The sequence below is a fragment of the Passer montanus genome, unplaced genomic scaffold, assembly GCF_014805655.1.
Source record: "Passer montanus isolate IOZ18808 unplaced genomic scaffold, ASM1480565v1 scaffold41, whole genome shotgun sequence".
NCBI lineage: Eukaryota > Metazoa > Chordata > Aves > Passeriformes > Passeridae > Passer > Passer montanus.
In genome coordinates this window covers 4764860-4788750 of record NW_024368930.1, presented here as the reverse complement: position 1 = coordinate 4788750, position 23891 = coordinate 4764860, and the positions used below count along the sequence as shown (strand labels likewise).

The 23891-nt window shown below is 49.7% G+C and overlaps 1 protein-coding gene across 3 annotated transcripts in view; it reads left to right on the top strand.

Annotated features, from left to right (window-relative positions):
• The window catches only part of LAMA5 (laminin subunit alpha 5), an 85349-nt gene that overhangs the window by 4852 nt on the left and 56606 nt on the right, over positions 1 to 23891 (top strand). For all 3 annotated transcript variants that reach the window (XM_039719156.1, XM_039719155.1, XM_039719154.1), the window contains exon 2: positions 1003 to 1155. In XM_039719156.1, coding sequence (XP_039575090.1) covers positions 1003 to 1155 — 153 coding nt within the window. The remainder of the gene's footprint in view (positions 1 to 1002; positions 1156 to 23891) is intronic.

Below are 23891 nucleotides of genomic sequence, written 5' to 3'. Positions count from 1 at the left end.
TCTTGTACCTGGTGCAATATTAACGCTGGCTGCAGCTGGGACAGGCAAGGGCAGCATTCCTGCCTGGGGATAACTGTGCCTTTAAAAGGAAAGCTGCCTCTCACACAGCTCTGTTTGTAGCAGCAATTCAAGCCACACAACAGAGGCTCCACATAACAATTTGCCAGTTTTCAGGGGGCTTTGCAGGTTTCTTTGAGCGTGGGTCAGATTCATTTGTCCATTAATGAGAGAGAAAGAATTGCCCCTAACAGCTCAGGTCTTTGTGTGATCCTGCTCAGGAGGTGCTGTTAAAGTTGTGGGGTTGTTTTCTCTGGCAGCGTGTCCATGGAGCTGACAAAACCACCCGGGGCCACAAAAGCAAGGCAGAGAAGTGGTGGCAGTCCCTGGCCAGCTGACAGCTGGGGCTGTCCCTTCCTGGCCTTGCATTGCAGCATCACCAGCAAAAGGAACTTGGCTGCGAGACTAAGCTGGAAAATGTAGCTGAAAGAGCTATATTGTGGAATGAATAGGTGGACAAGAAACAGACTGCAGGGAGCTGGGCAGAGGAGCTGCCAGTCTGAGACCATGGAAGTGGCTGAATGGTAGGGCTGGGTGTGAGTGGCAGCCTCGGCACAGGAGCTGCTGACCATGGAGTTTGAGCCTCTGCTCTCCATTGCAGTGCAGCTTCTCCCTCAGCTACTCCTGCTTCTGGTAACCACTCCTCTGAGTCTGGGATCCTTTGTCCATGTTCACTGCATATCTGAAATTCAGAGGGGATGCTGCTCTGAGCAGCCCAGATTCTGCACTGGCTGGTTGTGGGGGTTTTGAGCCTTTTCATGAGCCTTTTTGCACCCACGCTTTAAATTGGTGTGAACAAAACTTTCTCTATCTTGATTTGCATTAGCAGGCTGTATTTTCTGCAGTGAATGAAACCCTGTATTTTCAGAATTGCTTGATACCTGACTGCTCTGTACCACGTTTTTCTGGCCAGAGTTAAATGGTTTTTTTTGTACTTTCTTCCAGGGCCAGTACTGCGACATCTGCTCCTCTGCAAACAGCAACAAGGCCCACCCCATCACAAATGCCATTGATGGGACAGAGCGCTGGTGGCAGAGCCCCCCTCTCTCCCGGGGGCTGGAGTTCAACCAGGTCAACGTCACCCTGGACCTCGGACAGGTAACGCTAATCCTTTCTTCTTCATGTCATAGACCATGCTGGTGAGGAACTGCTTTTCTGCTTCTAAAATCCTTTAGTGGACCTCGCTGGAAGTGTGGAATAAAATCCACTCTTTAATGACAGGGCAGGAGGCTTTGGTTAAAATAGGGAAGGGAAAACCTCTTGCCTGTTTGTAATATTAACTACACTGTGCTCTTTGTTGTTACTATTTAGATCTTCCCTAAAAGTTAAGTCACTATATAGGTGCCATTCCTTTTAGAGGGTACCTGCTTCTCAAAGGTGGACACTTGGCAAGGCCTCACCCCAAAATGGGAAAATACAGCCCTGAGACATTCAAGGCTCTAAAACTTTTAACTCGTGTGCATCTTTTCAGGTGCATCTTTCTCTGCTATAGTAAAGGCTCATTTGTCAGTGCAATTTGCAGGTGCCTGGCTCCAAATTTACATCCAGAGATGGCCAGTCTGTATTGATGATGCACCCCTCAGTTAGATGCCTGTAACACACACTTCAGTCCCCAGGACTGGCTCTGCTCGGCTCCCTCCCTTGCTGTAGCACTCATTTGGAGTCTGCCAAACACCCTTAAAAAATTTGTTCTCTCCATGAGTGCAGGCTGTCTCAGGCTGTGCTGTAGAGCAGCAGTGAAATATCTGCACAAGAGCTGTGTGGGCAAAGCCTCCGGGAGCAGAGCCCTCCCCAGCCAAGGTGGCATCTGCTGTGTTTGTCTCTCAGAAACATCCCAGCTGGCAGGGATGTGCTGCTTTGCACTCACTCCCCCTGTGACCAAGGGCCAGCCTGCTATGTGGCTTTTGTGTCACTGCTCCTCTGCAGAGGGATTTTTTGGAGAGCAGCTTCTCCTCCTCTTTGTCATTCTCCCTGGCAGCCTTCTGGCTTTAGGCCAGAGCTAACCCAGCTGCTCTGTGTGTCTGCAAGCTGCTGAGCTTGGCTCACCTGGGGATTTGCAGCCTTCAGAGCTGCTGTGCTGGGAGCCAGAGCTTGGAATCATTTGGGAGGACTTCAGTGCTGTTAAAACTGAGCTGGTCTACGTTGACATTCTCTCTCCTGAGTCTGTTTGCCCTTGGTACCCAGGCAGGTGGGATTGCACCATCATTTCTGCAGGATTGGTATCAGAATTTGCATGTGTGGTGCTGGTGGCAGGTGCTTCACCTGGGGTGGATTTCCTCACAGAACCTCTGCTTTCCTGTCACTTTTGCAAGACCTGACAGACCCAGCTGGTCCCAAGAGCAGCACAAGCCTAAATACCAATACAATACAGTACCTAAATACAAGCCTCTGCTGGTTTTAGTGGCTTCCCCTTCATACATGGCCTTATTGCATGTAATTGCTGTAATCACCTGTTTATACTCCTGGTGAGAGTCAGTTCTTTGCTTTTAACTCCTTTGTTTTGGTAGGTCGGGCAATAGAAACAGATTAAAAGTTAGAGAATCGCCAATTTCCTCCCTTTGAAGTTGACTCTGGTTGAAAGGATAGAAGAGAGAGAAATTCTTGGGACCCAGTGTGGTCAGCAGGGCAGGTGCAGGATCAGGCCAGTGTACCTGGCAGCCAGGCTTCCCAAATTCCTTGGATACCAGTGAGAACTGCACACCCTCCCAGGCATGTCTGACAGCAGGGCTTTTTCTTGGCTGGCAAACCAGGCCTCTCCTTGCTCTGTGTATCAATCCAGAGAGCTCTTGGACCAATTAAGGTTTAATTTAAGGGACTCACAGCCACTAAAAGCTTTTGTCCCTCTGGGGGCTCCTGAGTGCCTGGAGTGCTGATGGCACTGGGGGCACACAGGGCTGGCACAGGGGTTGTGGTGTCAGCCCCTTCCTTTGCTGCTCTGCTTCCCTGCTGGCTCCATCCCTCTCCAGCCATAAGTGCTTAATTACCAGTTGCAGTCGGGTTTCTCCAGCCTTTGGTGAGGCTGTGGCAATTGGGAGAGGGTCAGTTAATTAAGCAGCCTTTTGCTTTTTGCTGGCTGGGAGCTTGCCCTCCTCACAGGGGTGTTAAAATCCTGTGGGAAGGAGAGAAGGAATATTCACAGCCAGCAAATAAGCTCCAAAATGGCTTGGGCTGGCCACCCAGCTGGTGTGAGGATATTAAACACTCTCCTCACATCACACTGCCAGCAGCAGCCTAATCTTCATGGCTTCATCAGCAAGGTGGATCAGGGCTCCCACCATGGCTTGGGAAGGGGCTGTGTCCACTTACCTGCTGGGGGTTGGATGGGAATTGCTCCTGCTGGTACCTTGTCTGGCTCTGCCTCCTTGGGGAGGAGTGGTTTTTCTTTTCAGAGTTGGTGGGGGAGAAAGGCTGCAAGAAGAGGAAAAGTCACTTGAAGGTTTCCATGTCAGACCCAGGTCTGAGTGCCAGAAATATGACAAACAGCTCCAGGGAGGAAAGTTAAATGGATTTTAGGAGATGCTGAGGAGTATGGAGAGAGATATTTTTTTTTTTCTTGTAATCATGGCATTGTGCTTAGTATATTTTGGATGAATGGCTGGGCCACTGCCTGAATGTGGTGTAAAAATACATCATGGCACCATATGAAGTACAGCTCAGGTTTTGGAGAGTAGAACTGAGAGGACACTGCTGTACCTGGACAATCTGGACTTGTCAAAATCTCAAAAAGTGTCTGTCCTGCCTGGCTTGGAGGGCAAAGATCCACGTTGTGGTGGAGGCTCTTAAACCTGCTGTGCTGCTGCTCAGCTCCAGGCTCTTTCCTCTCCTGCCCGGAGCCTCCAGGCCAGCTGGAAATGGGAACGTGCCTCTGCTGCAGCAGGACAGGACACCATGACTCACTGCCACCATGGGAATTGTCCCCTGTGATCCTGCTGTGATTAAGTGCCACAGTGGGTGGAGGGGGAGGAAGGGGTGTGATGGAAGACTTTTTTTTTTTCACCCCCCAAAAAGGTCATTTGAGTCAGAGCTGACAGAGCTCAAGGAAACATGAATGGCTGGCTCCCTGCCAGAGCCTGACATCTTCCTTGCATGAAGGTGAACCCAGGCCAGCCCTTCCTTGAGATGTTTATGGGTATTTGGTGCTGTATGATAAACTCTGGGGGAGGAATGCTCGCAGTCATGCGAGAGCAGGAGCTTCGTGCCAGTGCCTGCTCGCGGTTAATTCCTGCAGTGGGAGGGTGGCTGGGCAGCAGCCCCCATCTCCCCTGCCCCTCTGCTGGCCCTGGTGACACCAGAGAGCAGCAGGATTTCTGACTGAGGCTTTGCAGGGGTTTTGGTTGATACCCAGAGGTATTTAGTGGGGGGCAGTGCCTGACAGAAACGCTGACATCCATTCACCTCTGCTGAGGAGAAGTGAATCCATTCATCCTTTGGAGATCTCCAGAACTCCTTGAAATGCAGCTCCCTTTGGGCTTAGAAGGAGGAAAAGAGTATTACATTCACAGAGATGGAAAGGAAATTAAAGGCATTGTGAGCCACGCTTCAGGGCCAGTGCCAAGGTGGATCTTGTAGTCACTGGGATGTGTCTCAGCAAGGGAGTAAATTGATAACTTTTGAGGTGCTTTGAGAAGCACCTCTTGAGTTTTCTAGTAGTTACAGTGAGATCTGCCAAAGCTGCTGCATTTTTTGGCCTCTGACTGATTAACTTGTGCTTGCTAGGCTCTTCCACCTCCAGAGTAAAGGTGTTGATACACAAAGCACGCGAGGTGCTTCAGCCCTTGGCAACAGGCTGCTGGTCTTTCAGTGTGAAGCTTGGCTCTGAAGGAGCTGGGTGTTTTTCCTGTGGTGGATTTTCAGGACATAAACCTGCTTCCTTTCCCTTCTGCACTGCAAACGTGGCCCCTCAGGACCAGCTTTGTACAATGGTCTGGTGTGCAGGATGCCTACAAATGTGCAGGTGTAGCTGAATGCCTGACTTGCACAAGCAGCTCAGTCCTTGGTGTGTGAGCTGTATTCTTGTTAATCAGTATTAAATCCTTACTCATCTTTGGCAGATCTGGCCTAATGCTAAAGTAACACCACTGATCCAGAGCATGGTACCTTGTGTGTAAAAACACTGAAGTTTTCTTTCACCTCAGCTTCTCACTTCCCATTTGTTTTAATTTAGTTGAAATAGTAGTGGGAGCTGCTGGTGGAGGTCTTCAGGAGCCCTCTGTGAAAGGCAGCTGGAAGGAAATCCTGCAAACTGATGGGCTTGAGGCTCACCTTGCTGTTCCCAGCAAAAGCTTTCAACATGAAGATGAATCTGATGTTTATTCTCTGGCTTCATTAACTGAAAAATCCCCTCTTGAGGGAGTTAACTCATGAAATCCCAAGAGAGCACTCAGAGTTCTTAATGAATAAAGATGTCCTAGAGGCTGCTTTCCCTGTGCTTGATGTGGGATGGGGGTGATGGTCATCCAAGCATTTTCAGCTGAAAACCTTTTAAATTTCTGTTTTTTCACCTTGTTGCTTTTGCACCTTCATTTCTGTAGCTGTGGGAGCCCTCACAGCCTCTGGGTGATGAAGCTGCTGCTTGCATTTCCCTCAAGGGCACTCTTGTTCATTCTTGCTGTTCACAGGGGGAAAGTTGAAGTCTCTTTCCTTTCCCCTCACTGGGGATGTCTTCTGCAGCATTTTCCCCAGCACTCAGCCCTGGAAAATTCACAGTGTCCATTTCTCTCAGGGCCACAGGCTGCCTTACCTGCCTGGTGTGTTTTCCATGGAGCATTGCAAGAATGGGTCAGGATTTCAGATTTATTTTTACATGGTTTTTAGTTCTCTTACTGCTGAGGAGTAGCTGTTTGGTAATTACTCCTCCTTGGTCCTCATTGTGCTGGGGCACCACTGTGGGAAAGGGGTAGGAGAGCTTAGTGACATTTATTGTGAGCTTTTGCACCTTAAATAAAGGGCTGGGGCGTAAAATCTCTAACAAAGACGTTCTTTCTCCAAATTGTTCTCTGGCTGTTGGAGCAAAAGCAGCATTAAAAATAAAGCACATTAAGTAGGCTGAGCAGAACTTTTCTTTTTTACTTTCAACAGCTGAGCCTGTGGTCTCTTCTCCTGTGTAGAGTCCTCTCCAGTTGCCATAAAATCCTTCAAAAGGAGGTCAGGGCCTTTGTTTGTAGGCTTCAGAGCTGTAGCTCCCTGATCTGAGATGGTCTGTGGCTCACATTTACCTGCAGAGCACATTTAGTGCTGCTGTCCTGGCCATGGATGTGGGCTGGAAGCAGGGTGTACATTTGTAGTGCTTCTGGGAAAGGCACAAAAGGTGTGACTGGATAGCGTGCAGCACTGGGAGCTGGCACTGAGCCCAAGTGGGTGGATCTTCTCTCCCAGTTTATTTCACACTTTATTGTTTAAATTAACTTAGCTGTGAAGTCTCTTCTGTTTCTTCAAAGCTGCGGTTCCCTGGACCCGGACCGGCAGCTATTGAATTTTTTTTTCTTTTTTTGGTGCTGATTTTTGCTTTCACTTAGCACAGAAAGGTCGAGAAGGGCCATGTGCCAGCTCCCACCAGATTCCTGGCTCCAAGGGCTGTGTGGGAGCCGCTCAGGTGAGCGGGAAGGGAGTGTCTGGTTGTTAATCAAGTGGGGATCTGTCTCCTCTGGCAGCAAGAGCAGGCCCATCCTCTCCTTTTCAAACAGCCTTGCCAAATTGGATGCCAAGCTCCAGAGCAGCCAAGGCTGAAACTTCTTTCCTCTTTGTTGGTTGCTGTTAAAGGAAAAGATGTGCAGAATACTGGCGTAGGTAAATCACTGGTGACACATGAATTTTAATTGTCTGTTATGTTTATTCAAGTCATGAACCAAACCAGTACTGCTTAAAATTAATTTTCCAGGGCTGCAGTGAGTAGGATTTCACTTGTAACATCTGATTCCCAGAAGACCTGCCTTGCCTCACGTCTGCCAGGCTGTGAGCACAGGGAAGAGAAGGGCAGCAGGAGCTCTGGGCAGGTCACTCAGAGTTGTGCCACCTTTTGTACCCTCAGGAGGTTGTTTCTGCCTGTTCTTTGCATCTCATACAAATGACCCTTGTGCTTCAACAGCTTAATCTTCCCAGAGGCTGTGCTTGCTCTGCCTAGACCTGAACCAGGTGTTAAAATAAGCCTCAGCCTCCCCCCCCAGAACAGCTCCAGGTAATGACTGATGAAAGGATAATTGCTGGTTCTGAGAAATGCATGCAAGATTTCCACTCTAGTTTCTCCCTAGGTGTTGTTGCCTATTTATAACGTTGGTGTGGTGAGAAACAAAGAGGCTGACAGTGAGGTCTCCTGCCGTGGAGCTTCTTATTTCCTCCAGCCTGTCCCTTCTTCTCAGCTCCCAGGGATTCTTCAAAGATTAGGAGAGAGCCTTGGGGTGAGCGTGGGCTGGGGAGAGGTCAGGCTGGAGCAGGGGAGGCTTTAGTTTGTAATGAATAGCTGGAAGGCAAGCCTGGCAATTTCTTGCTGTTCTCCTGGAAAGTGTCTGCTTGGCTGGGCTGGAAAACAAGAGTGTGCCTTGACTGGGGTGTGTGTGTGGCTCCACGTGCTCCGGGGTCAGCTCTGCCTGGCCGTGCCTGGCTGTGCCAGGCGAGTTAAAACACAGCAGGACTGCCTGGTCAGGCCCCTGCTGGTGTTGTTTTCCTCCCTCAGGGAGATGGTACAGCAGCTGAATGTCCCTGGAAGCTAGCAGGACTGCCTGGTCAGGCCCCTGCTGGTGTTGTTTTCCTCCCTCAGGGAGATGGTACAGGGAGCTGCTTGGGAATGTCCCTGGAAGCAGAGAGTTCACGGCTCTGACACAGAGCGTGCTGGCATCCCATCGAGTGGTTTAGCATTTTCTGTGCTTGGGCTTGTCCCACCTGCAGGATGGGAATATTGCATTTTATCTCCATCATTTTCTGTGCAGGAGCCTGTGTAGCACCAGACCAATCTGTTTCAGACCAGACTGATTTCTTGAGTCAAGCTCTTGGCTTGGCTCAGTGCAGCCCTTTTCCTGTCTGTCACTTTTTCAGCAAGTGAGAGCATCCCTCAGCCCTGTGAGTGCTCGTCTGTCCATGAACTCGTGTCCTGCACACACCCCGAGGGCTGTGAGCCTGCAGTCACTGCCAGTCCTGCTCTTGTGAGAGCCAGGCTCATCCTGTGGCATTGCACAGCCCGTTTAGTTCTCGTTGCCTGTCCTGGTTGGGATGAGAAGCCCCTCAAGTGAGCTCTTCCTGCTTCCTGGGGCTGTTCCAGGAGCTGTCCTTGCCCTGCACAGCTCCAGCCCAGCTATGTCCTGGCTCAGATCCACAGGGCTGGCAGGGAGGATGCTAAATACACTCTTGATCATCTGCCTAGTCAGCTTCCCTGCTCTTTCAAGCCTGTTCTAGCCCCCTGCACTTTTCGTTTGATGCTTTACCAAGCCTGGCTCAGCCCTGCATTCATCTCTGCCTTATCCTTTTATTATAGTCATAAACGTGGGCCTTCAGGCTGTGCCCAGCCTTGATCCTCAGTTGTTTCCTGTTTTCTGGATTCAGTGCTCTTCACATTCCAGACTTCCCCTCCTGTGTGTAATGCCAAGCAGTGCAATAAACAGCGCACTGCTTCCTGTTTGATGGGAGTGAAAACTGAGATCAGTAGGAAGACACAAGGGGAAGGCACATGCCTGGTGTGCTGGGGAAGAATCTTCCTAGTTGGTCTAAGAGCAGACTCCAGATCAGTGGTATATCTGATTAGGGAAAAGTGGCCTATTCCCACAGACCTGCTAGCTGAGGTTTTGTTTCTGGAGGCATCCTGGAGGTTAGAGAGGGGAGCTGGGAGCAGGGATGGGTCATACTGGGACATCCAGGGAGGAAGAGCACAAAGCCTCGGGAGTGACACATGGATGACTCTGCTCAAGGCAAGGACTGAGCTGTGCTTTGGGGCTGCCTTGGTCACCAGAGACTGACAAGAATGAGAGGAATGACGTTGTGTTCCCCACAGAAGGGCTTGCCAAGCATAACTATAAAAACGCCTTTGTTAGCATGAGGTCACTGCTAATGGAAGGTGGGTCTGGAGGGTGCCAGCTCCTGTTTGTGCAGTGGAGGAAGCCACGTTGCCCATTTCCTCCAGGCACACCAGCCTGGCCCCAGGGCTTTGGCAAGGCAGCCAGACAGAGGCAGGGAGAGGATGAGCAGGCATCATTGCTGGTGATTGCTGCTGCTCCAAGTCCTGCCAGGACTTGTCAGTCAGAGCTCCTGGAGAACAGTGTTAGGATGGTAGTTTGACATTCTTGTCCTTCCCTCTGTCAAACAACAAAACATTCATGGGAGGTGATGTGGCAGAAAGCACTGTGCCTCTTGTTCCCAGCCACATCTTCCTGGAGAAGCTGGGGCTCAGCAGCAGGGTTAAACCAGCTGAGCTCCTGCTGCATGGTGTGCATGGTTATCTGGAATTTACAGCAGTTTCCCTTAGCAGAAGTTGCCTTTATCTGTGAGATTTGCATATCAGTGATGGCTTTTTCCATGGAGCTGTGTGCTGTAAACTGTGTCTTTGATGGAGCAGATTTCCTGGCAAGGCTTGTGTCTGTAAGTTGCCCTAGTTGTTGTGCCCTGCCTGAGAATCACTTTGCATCTTCTGCTTGGCATCCTGAGTCTTGCCAGTGGTTATTTGTGTAACCCATGCAGGGACAAGCAAACAGCCAAACTGAGAATGCCACAATTTAGTTTCTCTTTCCCATTTCTCTCTCTGCCTGCTGTGATACAGAGCTCTCCCTCACACACACACGCTCAGCTGAGCTCTATTTATGGTTCCTGCAAGTTCCCATCACTGTGGATTGGAGCCCTGTGCCCAAAATCCAGCTGGCATGCTGCTGTAGGCATCTCTTGGATGTAATTAAATGTGCATAATGCCAAGCTCCAATGGGAAGAGGAAAAGAATGGCTTTCTGGTATTTGCACATAGTTGCAAACTGTAAACACAGGCTCATGACTGCAAACAGAAATCTGTATTGCTGGTTTCATCGTGACTTCACTCTTGTTGTCCTGGCTGTTTGCTAAAGCTGTTCCTTAATCCTATTCCAGGCTTTGGCAAAGTCTGCATCCACCCAAACTTAGTGGGCACAAAGATTTTGGCTGGACTCCAGGAAGGGGTTTGATTATTTCTTTCTCTTCCAGTTGTTGTTTTCTGCCTTGGAGCAGGCTTGCTTCAAGTTTCTGTAAGTGGGGCTGGAAGTACAAAGGGGTCTTGGGGGAATTGTGAGGACAGATTGTTCTTGTGAGCCTTGCAGGTCTGACCAGCAGCAGGAACCCCACACACACAAGCACTGTGTGGTGTTAGCAGTGCTGCAGGGAATGTTAATCCAGCCCTGACCCTGCTGTGTGCTGCAGTTGGGTCAGCTCGGCGGGCTGAGCGGCAGTGTCACCGTGGGGAAACTGCTGACAAATGCCAACGTGCTGCACGCCTGGGATGCACGTTTTGAGGAGAGTGAACCTGCTGGCACGTGTCAAGCTTGGCTTTGTTGAAATCTGCTAACGACCAGGCTTTAAAGCCAGCGCTGTCAAGGCTTGCAGGAGCTGACAGAGGAATTCCAGAATGGCAGAAAGTGCTGCCTGGAAGCTGGGTGCACTGGGCTTGGATGCAGAGACCTCACACAAGATTCAAGGGAGACTTTTGTTGGAAATGAGTCATCTTGGTACGTGTGGGATCTGGAGCCTGACAGTGATCCAGAGAGGGGCTTTCCAAAACCCCTTGGCCCTGGAAATGGTGAACTAAGAAATACAAGGAAAGACAGGCATTTGCCACCTCTGAGCCAGACATAAATCAGGTGTCAGGGCTTGAGCATCCATGTGCCCTTCCAAATCCAATGGAGGGAGGATTTCAGTGTACTCCTTTTGGGTGCTGGGGAGCTTGGGGTACCTGAGGCGTGTGCGAGTCATTCATCATTGGCACTGGGCCATTTAAAATGAAAAGCCTTTCAGGGGCTTTGGTGGCAAGCCGAGACCTCTCACATTGTGCCAATTTTTAGCTAATTCGTCCTCTTCCGTTTCCTTCCTCTCCTCACCCTTCCCATGCGTGCAGGTTTGTGACAGGATATCCACTGCATCCCAGGGAACTGGGGGAAATACTTTCTTGTAGCATGGCCTGCTGCCAAGATTGTTTTGTTCTCCTTGTGCTGAGAGAACAGCCCAAGGAAACCCTTGGAGCTGACGCTGGCATGCAGCTTAGAGTGGATTTCCTGCAGCTCTGGAAGTGAAGTGTATGACATGTGTTTTTTGGTGTTTTTTTTTTTTTAAAATCCCATAAAGACAAGGAAAAAGAGGACTTGGGTAGGTTACGGACAGGCTGGGTCTGAAATCCTCTCTTTGATGGGAAATTGCTGTGTCAGAGATGTACAAGTTGTGCCTTGTCAAGGTTAAAATCAATCTTGGGGTTTTTTTAGTTGGATTAAGAGCTGAGATGCAGCAGGCTTGGGTTTTTAAGAATTTTTTTTCTAGAATTCAATTTGTGGTGAAGATGCTGGTTGACCATGCACCATTCAGTGTGTTGTAGCTGGAAGCTCTGCTTAGTGATTCCTGAGTGCTCCATGAAGGCATAAGTCCTTTCTGTCACAAATTCAGAGCTGTATTGAGAATGGCAAGAAAAACAGTGAATGTCCAGGGCCCTGGGGTGTTGTATAGAGGAGGTGACACATGGTCTTGTGCTCTAACACCTTGCTCTGTGCCCTGTGGGACACAAGATTTGGCTCCTGTTTGTCACAGCAGATCAGGTGGCATTTACCTGTGCACATGCTGTGTTTTGGTGAGATCCTGGCATCCCTGCCCAGGACCTGCAGGAAACTGGGAATGTCATAGAGATCTTATCCACTGCTGGCCACAGAAGGAGCCGATGCTGTTTCAAGTCTCATCCAAAGCACAAAATCCTGTTTGTATCCTATGGAAGGGTATTGAGTGCTTCTTTTATCAGTCTGTGATTTAGCCAAGGGCTTCCTTAGCAAACTTAGTAAATCAGCAAGGCTTTGGCAGTACTGAAAAGGGTCCTACTATAGCTCTTTTATGGTATTTTTTATATTTTATTTTTAGTACTGCAGTGCCTAGGAGCAGGTGCCAGATTTGTACAGCTCCTAGCATGCTCTGGAGAGCCCGTCCCAACAAGCTTGTGGTCCTGACTGATGGAGCTGTGCTTGTAAAACTCTGGGTGTAAAAACCAGCCTGCAAGCTGTCTAAAGCACAGACAAGTATTCTTTTGTCTGGCTTCTCCCTTTTAATTCTAAACTGGCCCAGGAACTCCTCTTAAGAATATTTAAATACCTTGTGCAGTGAACCTGTATTGATCTTACTTGTTGCAACTCAAACAACTCCACAGAACACACACTTGGGAACATTTGTTTGCTCTGGATGGTAGGAATGTCCTCTTGAAAATGTGCTGTGCTGTGGTAAGAATGAATGGAGGGTTTTTCCACCCCCTCTCCAGAATTCTGAAGGCCAAAGTCTTGAAACGGCTTGGAAAGGCTGCTGAAGCTGCTGATAAGATACGCAGCAAATGTGCTCGAGAGCCTGGTGTAGGAACAGAAATGTCTCAGCTGTTTGCTTTGCCCTTAACAGTGTGAAAAATTAGTGTGTCTTATTAAGGAGCCTGGGGAATTGTGTGCTCAGAGTAAGGGCTGTGCTGAGCTGTTACTCCTGGCTTGTGTTATCCCAGGGGTTGCCAGCTTGGTTTGGAGTCACTGGGTAGGTGACTGGAGCTCCTTTGGACCCTGCAGAGCCCCAGTTGTTGCAGTTTTGTTTTTAGCAGGCTCCCTCAGGCTCTGAGCTTGCTGCAGACATGGGATTGCCTCTTGATAGAGCAAGCCCTGTGTTTGGAGATGGGATTTTTCTGTCCAGTTCATCCTTTGTGTTCTTCCCCCACCGCCTTGTTGTTCGTGTGTCTCATTGCTGGAAGCTCCCCACTTTTGGTATCATGTCTGTACACCTGCTAGGAGAGTGTGCTGGGGGCTTGTGCTGAGGCTGTGCTCACACACCATCAGCCAGGTCAGGGGGAGGATGCTGCTTTGCACTCTGTATTTTATACCAGTGCTGCTTTCTGCCTGAAACATGTGAGTGCCCACTTTGGGCAGCTCTGGCATCCACGAGGCATCAGCAGAGAGCCACTTCCATGAAGGCCAGTTGGGCACATTTCATCAGGATGTGGTGCCATGAGAATGACAACATAGCTATGCTTAAAAACTTGGTTTTTAACCTCTGAAGTCAGACACACCTGTGCTGTACCCCCACCCTGGACATGTGCCATCCCATATGCCTGCCCTTCTTTCAGCAGCGGTCTTTGTTTCAGTGGTGTGTGCTTACTCACCCAGACCTCTTATCTCCACTAAATCAGAGCTTTCTTAAGCCCCTGTGTTTTCTGTAGCACTCCCCTTATCTCTGTTCCTTCCCAGGGCTGGGCAGTGGGAGCAGGGAGCCAGGAGGGGCTGTAAATGCCTGTTTGCCCTGCAGTGATGCTGCAGGGCTTGACAGCAACAGGCAAGGCTGGGAGCACCTGTAGGACACTTGGGTTTTCTCACATTGCTGGACACTTAGGGGTTCTGCAAGGTGATTTTATGTTTTAGGGTCTGAGGCAGTGGGATTTGTAGTGAATGTGTTGATGCGGTCCAGAGTTGCAGTTTCTTGTGTGGTTTGCAGGTAACAGACTGAAAACTGTCCTGCAGGTTGCTGTCAGGTGTAGCTGTGGTCTTGTCACTGCTCTGTGTCCCCTTGTGTTTTATTCACAACCATCAGAGTAAGGATATTGTGAAGTCCTGTGGGAATTTGCCATCCCAGGGAAGGGCAGCAGCTCCACAGCCCACCCCACCCCTACTCCAGTCTGTAGCCAGAGGTGCAGGTTTGGGCCGTGACCAGAGGTGCAGGTTTGGGCCATACAGCAGGCTGCATCTGCAGGTGCTGTTTTGGGGGAAACCTGTGCAGAGTGAGTGCACCTGGCTGAGGTGTGAGTGCCTGCTGTGGTGCAGGGAGCTGTGGGGATGTGCACAGCCTTGGAATAATGTCTGGACAGTTGTACAGCACTGTCAGCTCTGTGTTTGGAAGGCATCTGACCTTTCTTTTGCTAAGGCTTTCAGCAAGTCAATTTACAGTCTTGGGAGGGACCACCCAGAGCAGGGTTTTGTGGCTGGGGAGAAGGAAGGGAGGGAATTCTTCAAAGAGTGGAGGAGACAAAATGACTCCCGTGGCCTGTATATTGATTTCATGAGCCGTGAGGCTCCAGGCAGATGCCAGTCTGCTGTGCTGTGATCTTGGCAGAATGTGACCCGTGTCCCTCAGCAGCACAGGGGGAGGTGATCACGTTTCCCCAGGCAGATCGGATTGCTGGGGGCTCTGAGGGTGATGTGCCTGGGAACAGGGCTGGGAGCCGTGGCAGGGGAGGCTGTGGCTGTGCCTGGTAGACACACATCTAGTGCAAACACCCACCTGAGCAGCTCTGGGGACCAGTGCCAAACTGCATTGCTTGTAGCTGTGCTGTTTGCATGAACGGCTTTGCCTCCCTGCCTTTGAAGATGATGATTCCCTTTTGAAAACAGGACATCAAGAATCTGGTCTCAAGACGTGTTGAAAGACACTATTTACAAATGTTCATCCTGGAAAATATTTACAAAGCTCCCCTTGGGAGCAGATCCTTACAGTACAGTGGCCTCCTGTGGACTGAAGTACAGCTGTCTGACTGCTCTGAGCCAGACCTGCTCAGGTTGCTGTCCTGCTGGTGTCCTGCTGGGATCCCACTTATTCCCAATAGCCACTTACTGCAGACCCCACGGTGTTCATGTCACTGTGACACACAGGGCTGTATTCAATGCTAAGTTGCACTCAAAGGGCTCTGCCTCTAGAAGAGCTGCAGAGTGTTCAGCAAAGGGTAGAATTATTCTATTGTTATTACTATTTTGCTGCTCTAAAGGCATTTTGGGACAATGACACCAATAAAAGATCAATAAAAGCTTCTTGTTCTTCTCTAGTGGCATGATGTGCTACAACAATGCTACTGCCATCTGCCAGGTACCAGCCTGGTGTCCTTAATTCTTGCTCCAAGGAGCAGCACAGATTCCAGATTTCAGCAGCAGTGTGGGGTGCACTGTCCCTGCCTGAATCAGAGCAAATCCCAGACCCTGATCAAGATGAACTCGCTGTGCTGATGGCTGCACACGTGTCCAGTGAGGACATGCACTGGGTGTTCCAGGCATGCTGAGTTTGTAGCCCCCTGTTCATGCTGTATCCATAACTGCTATGTGAGTCTGGTCCTGTTTTTTCCTTGTGTTGAGGGATAGTGAATTGCCCCTGCTGGTGTTATTTTCTGGGCAGGGAGTTGGGATAAGGACTTGGATTTCTGCAGTGGGGGGACTGATCAGTTGTGTCCCTACACTGCCAGGAAGGAGGAAATGTGAGCTGGCTGGGGTGTTGTCTTTGGTGCCGGTGTTGGAAAGGCTTTGGGGTTCATTTCCCCACATCCCAAACCAGCCGTGAGTCTTGGTGCAGCTCAGCATTCCTGCCCTGCGTGCCTCAGTGTCCCCGGGGCTGGGACAGGATGTGAGCGTGTCCGCGGCGTGGTGGCCCTGGCTCAGGTTGCTGAAAGGGAGAGGGGTGACAGGTGCATGGCTGGCGGTGCAGCTCCCTGTGCCCTGCAAATAAAAACCACCCGGATTTGGAAGTGGGTCAGGAGCGTGACCTGGAACCCACCGATGGATGGAGTTCTGGGCTGTGCCGCTTCCTCCCGTCCCTGCTGCTGCCCGAGCCAGAAATTCAGTGTGAGAAATGTGAGCAGGTGGATTCGTGCTGCCCTGGCTGGGTGCTGAGTGAGCAGCAGCAGCACTTCAGTGATGTGCTTTGCAGCTGGCCTCTGGCTCCTTTGTGTGCCAAGCCCTTGCTGAGGTGTGCTGGAAGCATCAGTCCCCAGCAGGGTGAAGCTGCTGCCCTTGGGCTGGGCTTCTTTTTCAGCAGCAAGCCCTGCTGTGGCAGCCCTGGGGCAGGTCAGAGGAGCATTTACAGGGAGCAGAGAGAAGCTGCTGTGGATGTCTGAGCCACAGGGGCCACTGGGCTGGAGAGTGGAGTGACCGCACGTGTCCGCAGCGTGCTCTGTCTTAATGTGTTGTTTATTTGATGTGCTGTTTGTTCTGGCACAGCCTGGGCCCATGCTGGGGTGGATAATGCTGGGGAACAGCGTGAGCTAAGCCTGCTTCTCAAATAAGTCTTGAATTTGCCAGCAGCATCTTTTCTCCCAGTGGCTGGTGTGTGGTAGCCAGGGATTCAGGAGGGAGGGGAATCTCTTTGCCTGTCCTGTGTTTCCTTTTTGGAAGTGTTCAGCACCAAACCTGGACAAAGGCTTCAGTTACCCCACAGCTACAGGACACATGGGATGGGGCATCTGGAAATGCTTTGGCTCTGGATTCTGCCTTCCCTCTGCTGGCCCGTGAAGGGTGCTGGGTGCTTTCTGCAGGCTCTGCTCCACAGCCAGCCAGCCCACAGCATCTGGCCGTGCTGGGGACAGTCAGCAGCCTGCCCCAGGGGGACTGCCTTGTGTCCCACCACACTGCAAGCCATCAATTTCCTGTTATTGGTTACAATAACACAGCGCCTGTTTAAAAACAACCCGCGTTAGCCCTCCCTCTGAAAGAATTTGAACCTGTCATGAAAGTTAGAGGAGAAGCATTTTCCCAGACATCTCATCCAAAGCGGAGCGTTTCTGCTCTCGTCAGCTGCTTGTGTTTCTGGGAAGAGCACTCAGTGTGTGCAGGGCAGGGCTTGCTGAGGTGTGGGGGCACGGAGCTCTGGCCTGGGGAGTGCCCACCCATCAGCTCCTTCTGTGGCCTGGAGCAGATTTGGGCAGCCTGGCATCGGCTTCAGGTGGTGAATAGCCATGGCACAGGGCTTCCTTGGCAGGTGATGCAGCCCTGCAGTTAGCATCAGTGACTGCCTCCAGCCCTCGAGGTGCACTCATGGTGTGGAAGTTAATGCTGTTAACATGCAAGGGGAGGAATAGGGACCCTCTCATCCTATGCAGGGTTAATGTGAGGCTCTGGCCTGGGCAGAGCAGTGCTTTGCTTGCAGGCACGTGTGCCAGTTGTTATTCCCTGTGTTCGTGCTGACACAGGCTGGAGGAGCTGGTCCCAGGGACAGTTTGAGGCTGAGGCAGTGGAGGGACCTCACTTGTCATCCCAGGGGCTGGGGACAGGTCAGCATCACCCAGAGTGTATCAGCTGCAGCCATGTGGGGTGGAGATTGAAGAACTCCCTGATACTTCAGTGGATGATCAAAACCACACTGAAAGTCTCTGCCAGTGTGAGTTGTTCTATTTCATTAAATAAAAACAGCCTTTCCTCATCCTCTTGGAGTCAAGCTGACAGGGACAGACAGAAACCATGTTGTTGATACCACACTCACAATGTGATCTTATCAGCCCCTGCCTGTAAATTGTGACCAAGTTTGACTCTTTCCTTGGATTGATTTAGGAAGGTTCCTCTTCCTCAGAAATTAGCTTTCCAGATGCTTACTTTAAAGGGGAAAAAAATAGTTAGGGATTTTCTTTGGCCACCTTTCCAGCTTCCAGCTGTTAAGTGCTGGAAATGTGTTCTTCATTATGTCCAAGAGAGAAATGTTTCTTTCTTCCGATCGGGAAGGCAATAAATATTCCACAACATAATCTGCTGTGGACAAGTGAGTTAGTGTGGCTTGTTCTCTGGGCAGCAGCCCTGGTGGCTGCAGGGAGCCAGCGCTGGTGTGATGGACAGGGCAGGGATTCAGCTGTCCCTAGGCTGTGCACAGGCACTTTATTGATTATAGTGCCTGATCTGCCTTCAGAACCAAGCCCCACAGCAGAAATCAGCAGCAATCCTTAGCAGCCCCTTTGCATTAACTTTCCAGCCCTGCCACTTAAAGCCAACACTTAAAGCTGCCTCCTACAATTCCTTTCTCCTCATCTGACCCCGAAGCAGTTGAGTTCTGGGCTGAGCCTGATGAGCCAGCAATGGGGCTATTTTGGATTAGGAGGAGGAGGGGTGAATTCCAGCTTTGTGGATTGCTCTGTCCTCTGCCAGCATTGGCTTTGGTCCTAGCAAGGATGCTCCAGCTTGCTTCTAGTGGCCCTGGCCAACGTGGCCTGGGCACTTCCAGAAATTAGAGAATTGCAGGGTGTCATCCAGTACTCATTCCAGGTGATGTTAGGTAGCTGGGTTGCCAGAATTTGGCACTTACTTTCCTCTTTGGTCAAGAAGGTGCATGGGGTTAGGACAGAAATTTGGGCACTGCAGGAGTTTGTCTGTGGTCACTGCATCCAGCTTGGAGGTGCCAAGGGATGGTGATGCCAGGGACAGCTGTGACAGTGTCCAGGTCTGAGGGGATTTTCTTGGGAAAGATGGAGGTGGGAGCTGCCATTGATGGTAACAGCAACCCCTGACCCACATCATGGGAGTGGTGTTGTAACCAGGGTGCATCCGTGAAGGACTCCTGGGAGCAGAACAGCAGCAGTTGATGCTGTAGATGATAATTTGTAGTGTGAAAGGAAAAAAATACCAAGAATGCTGTGGGCGGATCAAAATTCAATGAGCCCCAAAAGGGAAAGAGCCAAGCTGGAAAATGGAACTGCAATATTTCTCGGACAGGAGATGAAGGAGCTGCCCAGTGGGTGGGGGAAGGTGGTTGATTCCCAGGCTGGGAATTCTCCCAGGTCTCTGCTGTGATCCCTGTTCTTTCCCTGGGATGGACAGCTCACCTGCAGCCCATGTGGCCCCTGGGGAGTGTAAGGAGGCACAGGTATCCAAATGGGAATGTTGGGCGAGTTACCCCTGTAACACAGCTGTTGGTGTTGGACTTGCCATCTCTGCAAAGCCTAACCTGGATTCTGAATCACCTGTTGTGCTCTATCCTGCCTATGTAACTTCAAAAATTATTCCATTCTTTTTGCTTCTCACATTCTCTGTGGCAACAGCTCAAAAGTAATGGGAAAGGCAACATGGGACTTTTCAGATGTTAAAGACCTTATTCCCAATATGGGAAATGCTTTAAAATATCTGCTTTGACCACAAAAACTGCAGCATATTTTTACTTTAAAATAATGTTTAGTAAGTTTTTTTAAAACTAATTAACATACCAGTAGAAGCAGGAGGGTATAAGCCAAGCATTAGAAAAAACCCTTGAGGATAAAATGAGTTTCTGAACAATTTGGTCTTGAACTCTGTGGGAATGGGACTAAATCTGTGAAGTCTTCCCGGATATCCCGACATCATTTGGACCTCTAAAAATAACCCAAAATGTGAATAGCCTGCATGACCTCAAAGCTGCTTTTCAAGAGACTTTCAGTGTAGTCAGAGTAGGTGAACACCCTGCAGCACATCCAGGACACAGGAACCCCTGATGAGTCAGCTGGGGGATTGCTAATTGGCTTCTGCTCTTCGTTAGCATCAGCCTTTGGTGGATGGGGCTCCCGGGTTTGCTCCTTCAGTGAGCCAATAGTGGTGGGGCACAGTGGCCTCTTTTGGAGATGTGAAATGAGTCTGAAGGGCCAAATTAAGCAGGTCCAGGGAGGGCTGAGCCTCCTGTGCTGCCCAGAGCCCACCCCAGGGAGTTATTGCTGGGCTCCAGAGCTGAGCCACAGGGCTGGGGGGAGATGCAGGCTGTGCAGAAAGGTGCTCAGGAGGGAGCTCTGCTGTGAAACAAAGCAGCCAATTTCCTTTCACCACAGCCAAGCCTTATCTGGGAGATTATGCTGGTCTCCAGTCTGCTGTGGTGTCATAACTGTGCTCTTCCTGGGCAGATAGGTTGTGCAGAAATCCCACAGCAGCAGCCTGGGATCTGGTATGGCTGTGATTCACAAGCCCTGGACTGTGTGGGAGGTGCTGGACCACTTTTGGGATTTTTGGTTTGTTTTTGTCTTTCATCTTTTTGGTATTATTTTTTTAAACTGGTAGATGAGAACAGCTGCAGAACCTGTTGTCCTGGGCATTGTAGAGAGGCCCAGCTCAGGTGTGTTTTGAGGCATCTCTTGGATGCCTGACTGCTGTTCTGGGTCTGTGCAGATGTGTGGATCCTGCTGTGCTATCAGGAGAGGGCTGCCCACCACCTGGCATGTGTTGCTGGTCTGACATGCGTGGGGATTTCTCCCACTAGTCATGCATGGCTGTTGTCCAAGGAAAAGGTCTTCTCTGGGACATGCTCTCCTCAGCCAGACAGAGAAGGTTGTTTTCTCCATATCCTGGGAAACCCTTCTCAGTGCACTCTCACAACTGCAGGAATCAACTGCTTACAGGGTTGTTGTCCAAAAAGTTTGCACTGTGAGTTGTAGATAAGCTGCTTTAGTCCATCATACCCAAGAATGGACCATAGTTTATGATGCTGGCACAAACATAACTGAGATGTGTTTGCCTTTTCCCCTGCTCCTGTGTCCCAGTGGATGCTGCCTAGCTTGACGTTACTGATGGGCTGCAAATAGGTTGGTCTGGGGAATGTTGTAGTTACCCTGTATCGGCCAGGGGAGATTATTTCTCCTCATCTGTTCTTGCAAAACCCCCTCCTGCCTCTCCAAGTGTGCTGGGCAGCCTGGTTGGTGAAGATTTTGGGCTGGTGTTTATTAATATATTTTTTTAGCTCATTCATATTGTTCTGTGATGCTCTCTGTTCTTTTTGAAGCTGGGGCAGGAAGAGGCTGGAGATAAGACAACAATGAAAGGCTGGAGTAAACCCTGCAAGCAGAGATAATGTACTTCAGAGAGTATGAGTGAACTGGCAGAGCCAAAAGTTCAAGGAAATTTGAACTTTTGGCTGCTCAGGATGATTGCTTTTCCCACCAGCTGCTCTGCACAGCCTTGGCTTGTGAGGTACCTGAGAGAGCTTTTAGGTTAACTGGGACCACCTGTTAGATACAAGTTCATTATGTTCAGAGTTGTTCAACATCGTATCTATTACTTCACTATTTTTTTTAAAATATTGGTGCATTTAAAGGATTTTGCTCTTAATACCTGGCCTAAATGGAAAGGTTTCTCATGTACCCTCCTCAGCTTTTCCTCCCCTGCATTCTTGTTCCATGAATCCATCTTGTGGTATCTGACACTTCTACAACGAGGAGAAATTAATCACTGTGCATTTTGTCTTGATTGTGCACCCTCCCACCCAGCTTGTTGGGAAGTTGGTGTTACATCACTAGGGTTCTGCTGACCCTGTGCAGAGAGGTCTCCTGCCTGTCTGCATTGCAGGTTTTTCTCTCTGAATGCCTGGGACTGGGAGGTGTTGAAGGCAGAGTGGTGATGGGGAGGTACAGTGAGCTGCAGGGTAACACTGGCTCCAGGGGGTTTCAGACATGTTCAAACAAAAATCCTTTCTTGAAAGATGGTTTTGAGAATTGCTGAGTATTCCATCTCTCAGGAACTCAGTTCTCAGGTTGAACCCAAACTGAGAACCAGGCAGACTCCTTTCTTAATCTGCCAATTTCTTTGCTTGCCTTTAATTGCCCACAGGAGTTCCATATTTGTTGGCTCCCCATCTTTATTGGGGTGTAATTTACCCACAGGCAGGTTTTGATAAGTTGAGAATCAGCAGTACAGTGTAGGTGTCACACAAATAATAATACTAATATTAATCTGCCTCAGTACTCCCAAATCCTCTGCAGCCCACGCTGCTTCTATACAGAAACGTGCAAAAATCAATGTCCCGGCTGTGCCACTTTTTAATTGCAGAGCAGAAGAAATGAAGTGGTACGAAAGGTCAGACCAGATTTTTTAGTGAGTAGCTGTGGGGAGGAAATTGAGGAATTTTGGCCCTTGCAGGCTGAAATTCCTGCTTGGTTGAGTGGGAGCTTCAGCTCGGGGGAGGCAAATCCATCGAGGCTTTGCCCAGAGTTTTATTTATGAGGGCACGAGTGGCTTGCACCTTGCAGGCTGTGCTGTGGGGGCTTGTGAGAATGGGATTTGTGAGAAGAGCACTCTGCCTCCTTTCAGGGAGGAGGAGAGGACCTGAGCAGAGCTCTGAGCTGGGCTGTGTCCCAGCTGTGCCCATACATCTGGCTCTGGAATGTGCCCTGCTCTCACGGCTCGGTTTCATCACGCTCGCTGCCAGAGTCACGGATTCCTCCTATATGTTTTAAAAGCAAACAATCCGTGACTGTGGACACTGCTCCCTGTGTGTCAGCACGCAGGCAGCTGGGGGAACACTTACACCAAATTAACCCAGAGCTGTTCAGTTATTCTCCGAGGAAATGAGAAGGACGAGCAGCAGGGACTGATGAACTCTGGGTGAAATCCTTTCACAGGGGTGATGTCATTGGCAGGTAGAGGAGTGAACATTGATTTTTAATGGAATTCTTTTCCTTGTGCTCAAGGTCATGGTTTTTACCCTGTCAGACTGCATGTTGATAAACAGGAGGTACCAGGCAGGGCTGTGGCTGCTAAAAGTATTGCAGCTCTTGCCTTTGAGCCCGTGGCTCTCTGTCCCAGCAGCAGATGCCCAGGGAGGCCTTACAGACAATTCCTGCAGCTGCTGGGACAGTTTGGCAGCAAGGAAGGGCCTGAGCAGGGCTCTCCTCCCAGCTGTGCTTGCTGTGCAGTGATGGCCAGTCACTGGGGAGGAGAACAGGGACAGGTTTATCTCTAAATCTGGATTTTCTCCCCAAGAACTAATGGATAGATTAGGTTTTTTGGCCCCATGGGGAGAAGCTGTGGCAGTGCCATCCTCTCCTTCATGTCTCCTATCTGTTGTTTCTGAGTCTTCTTCACAAAGCACCCTGCTGATGTCCCTGCAACACAGGTGTGAGATTGTTCCCTGAGCAGAGGCAGCACTGGGATCTTGAGGGATGTTGTCCATGTGAACACCACAGGATGACCCAGATGGACTTCAAAGGCTCATTTCCAATGCCATGCTGGAGCTCAGTGTGAGCCCTGAGCCCTTCATCCTGGGCACAGGGATTGCTCATCTCCTTCCAGGACAGAGATGTGCTCCTTGGGTGGAATTTACCATGGCAGAATGGGGCACTCCAAGGAGATTTGTTCATTTCCTTTCAAAGTCTTCCTGGCATTAAAAGCTGAGTCAGTTCTTTCCTATTAGTAACAAAAACCTCACTCTCCTGGCGTGTGGAGTGACAGCTCCCTGAAGAGACTCTGCTTCTCACAGTCTCAAATAACTGCAGTCAGATGACATCCCTCAAGTCAGCCTTTTTCATAGCAATTTCAGATTTAGGCTGCAAGCACATCAGTCAGTATTAGCAAGCTGGAATTCCCCACTTTTTCTATTTATAGGAAGGCACTTTTTTTTCTGTATGTTCTGGGATTACAAGAGTTTCTGCTGTGGTGTAGTTTTCATTTTGCTAAAATTACTCTCAAATTCCTGTTAGTTTAAGGGAGTGAACCCAAGACCCTTGGAAAATCAGCCTTCAGAATTATATGGGGCTTTTTCTCTCTCATGAAGTAAGTGGCTGGATTTATTTAGCTGGCTGGTTTTGAGTGACTTCCAGTTAATTCTAGAATACCAAGTCTTCCTGGAACACCTGCTTATTGCTCACCTGTCTGCCTGAAGCTGCTTGCAGGAGCTTTGGCTTTTCCACTCCTGCACATTGCACAGCACAAGCATGTGGCTCTTCACAGTGAGGGCCATCAGGGCGCTTTGTGTCTCTGTAAAAGAGGATTTTTTTTCCTCTGAGTCACTTTTTTTCTTATCCCTCTTCTCATGTAATACTGTATTATACTGGGAGGAAGACCCTATTATGAACTGCTGCTAATCCTACCAGCTAATTATTAATTCACATATTTTCTCAGAAACCACCACTCTGTTTAAAAAAAAAAAAAAGAACAAACATTCCCAGAAGCTTCCTAGGAGTATTTAACCATCAAGGACAATTGACACCTC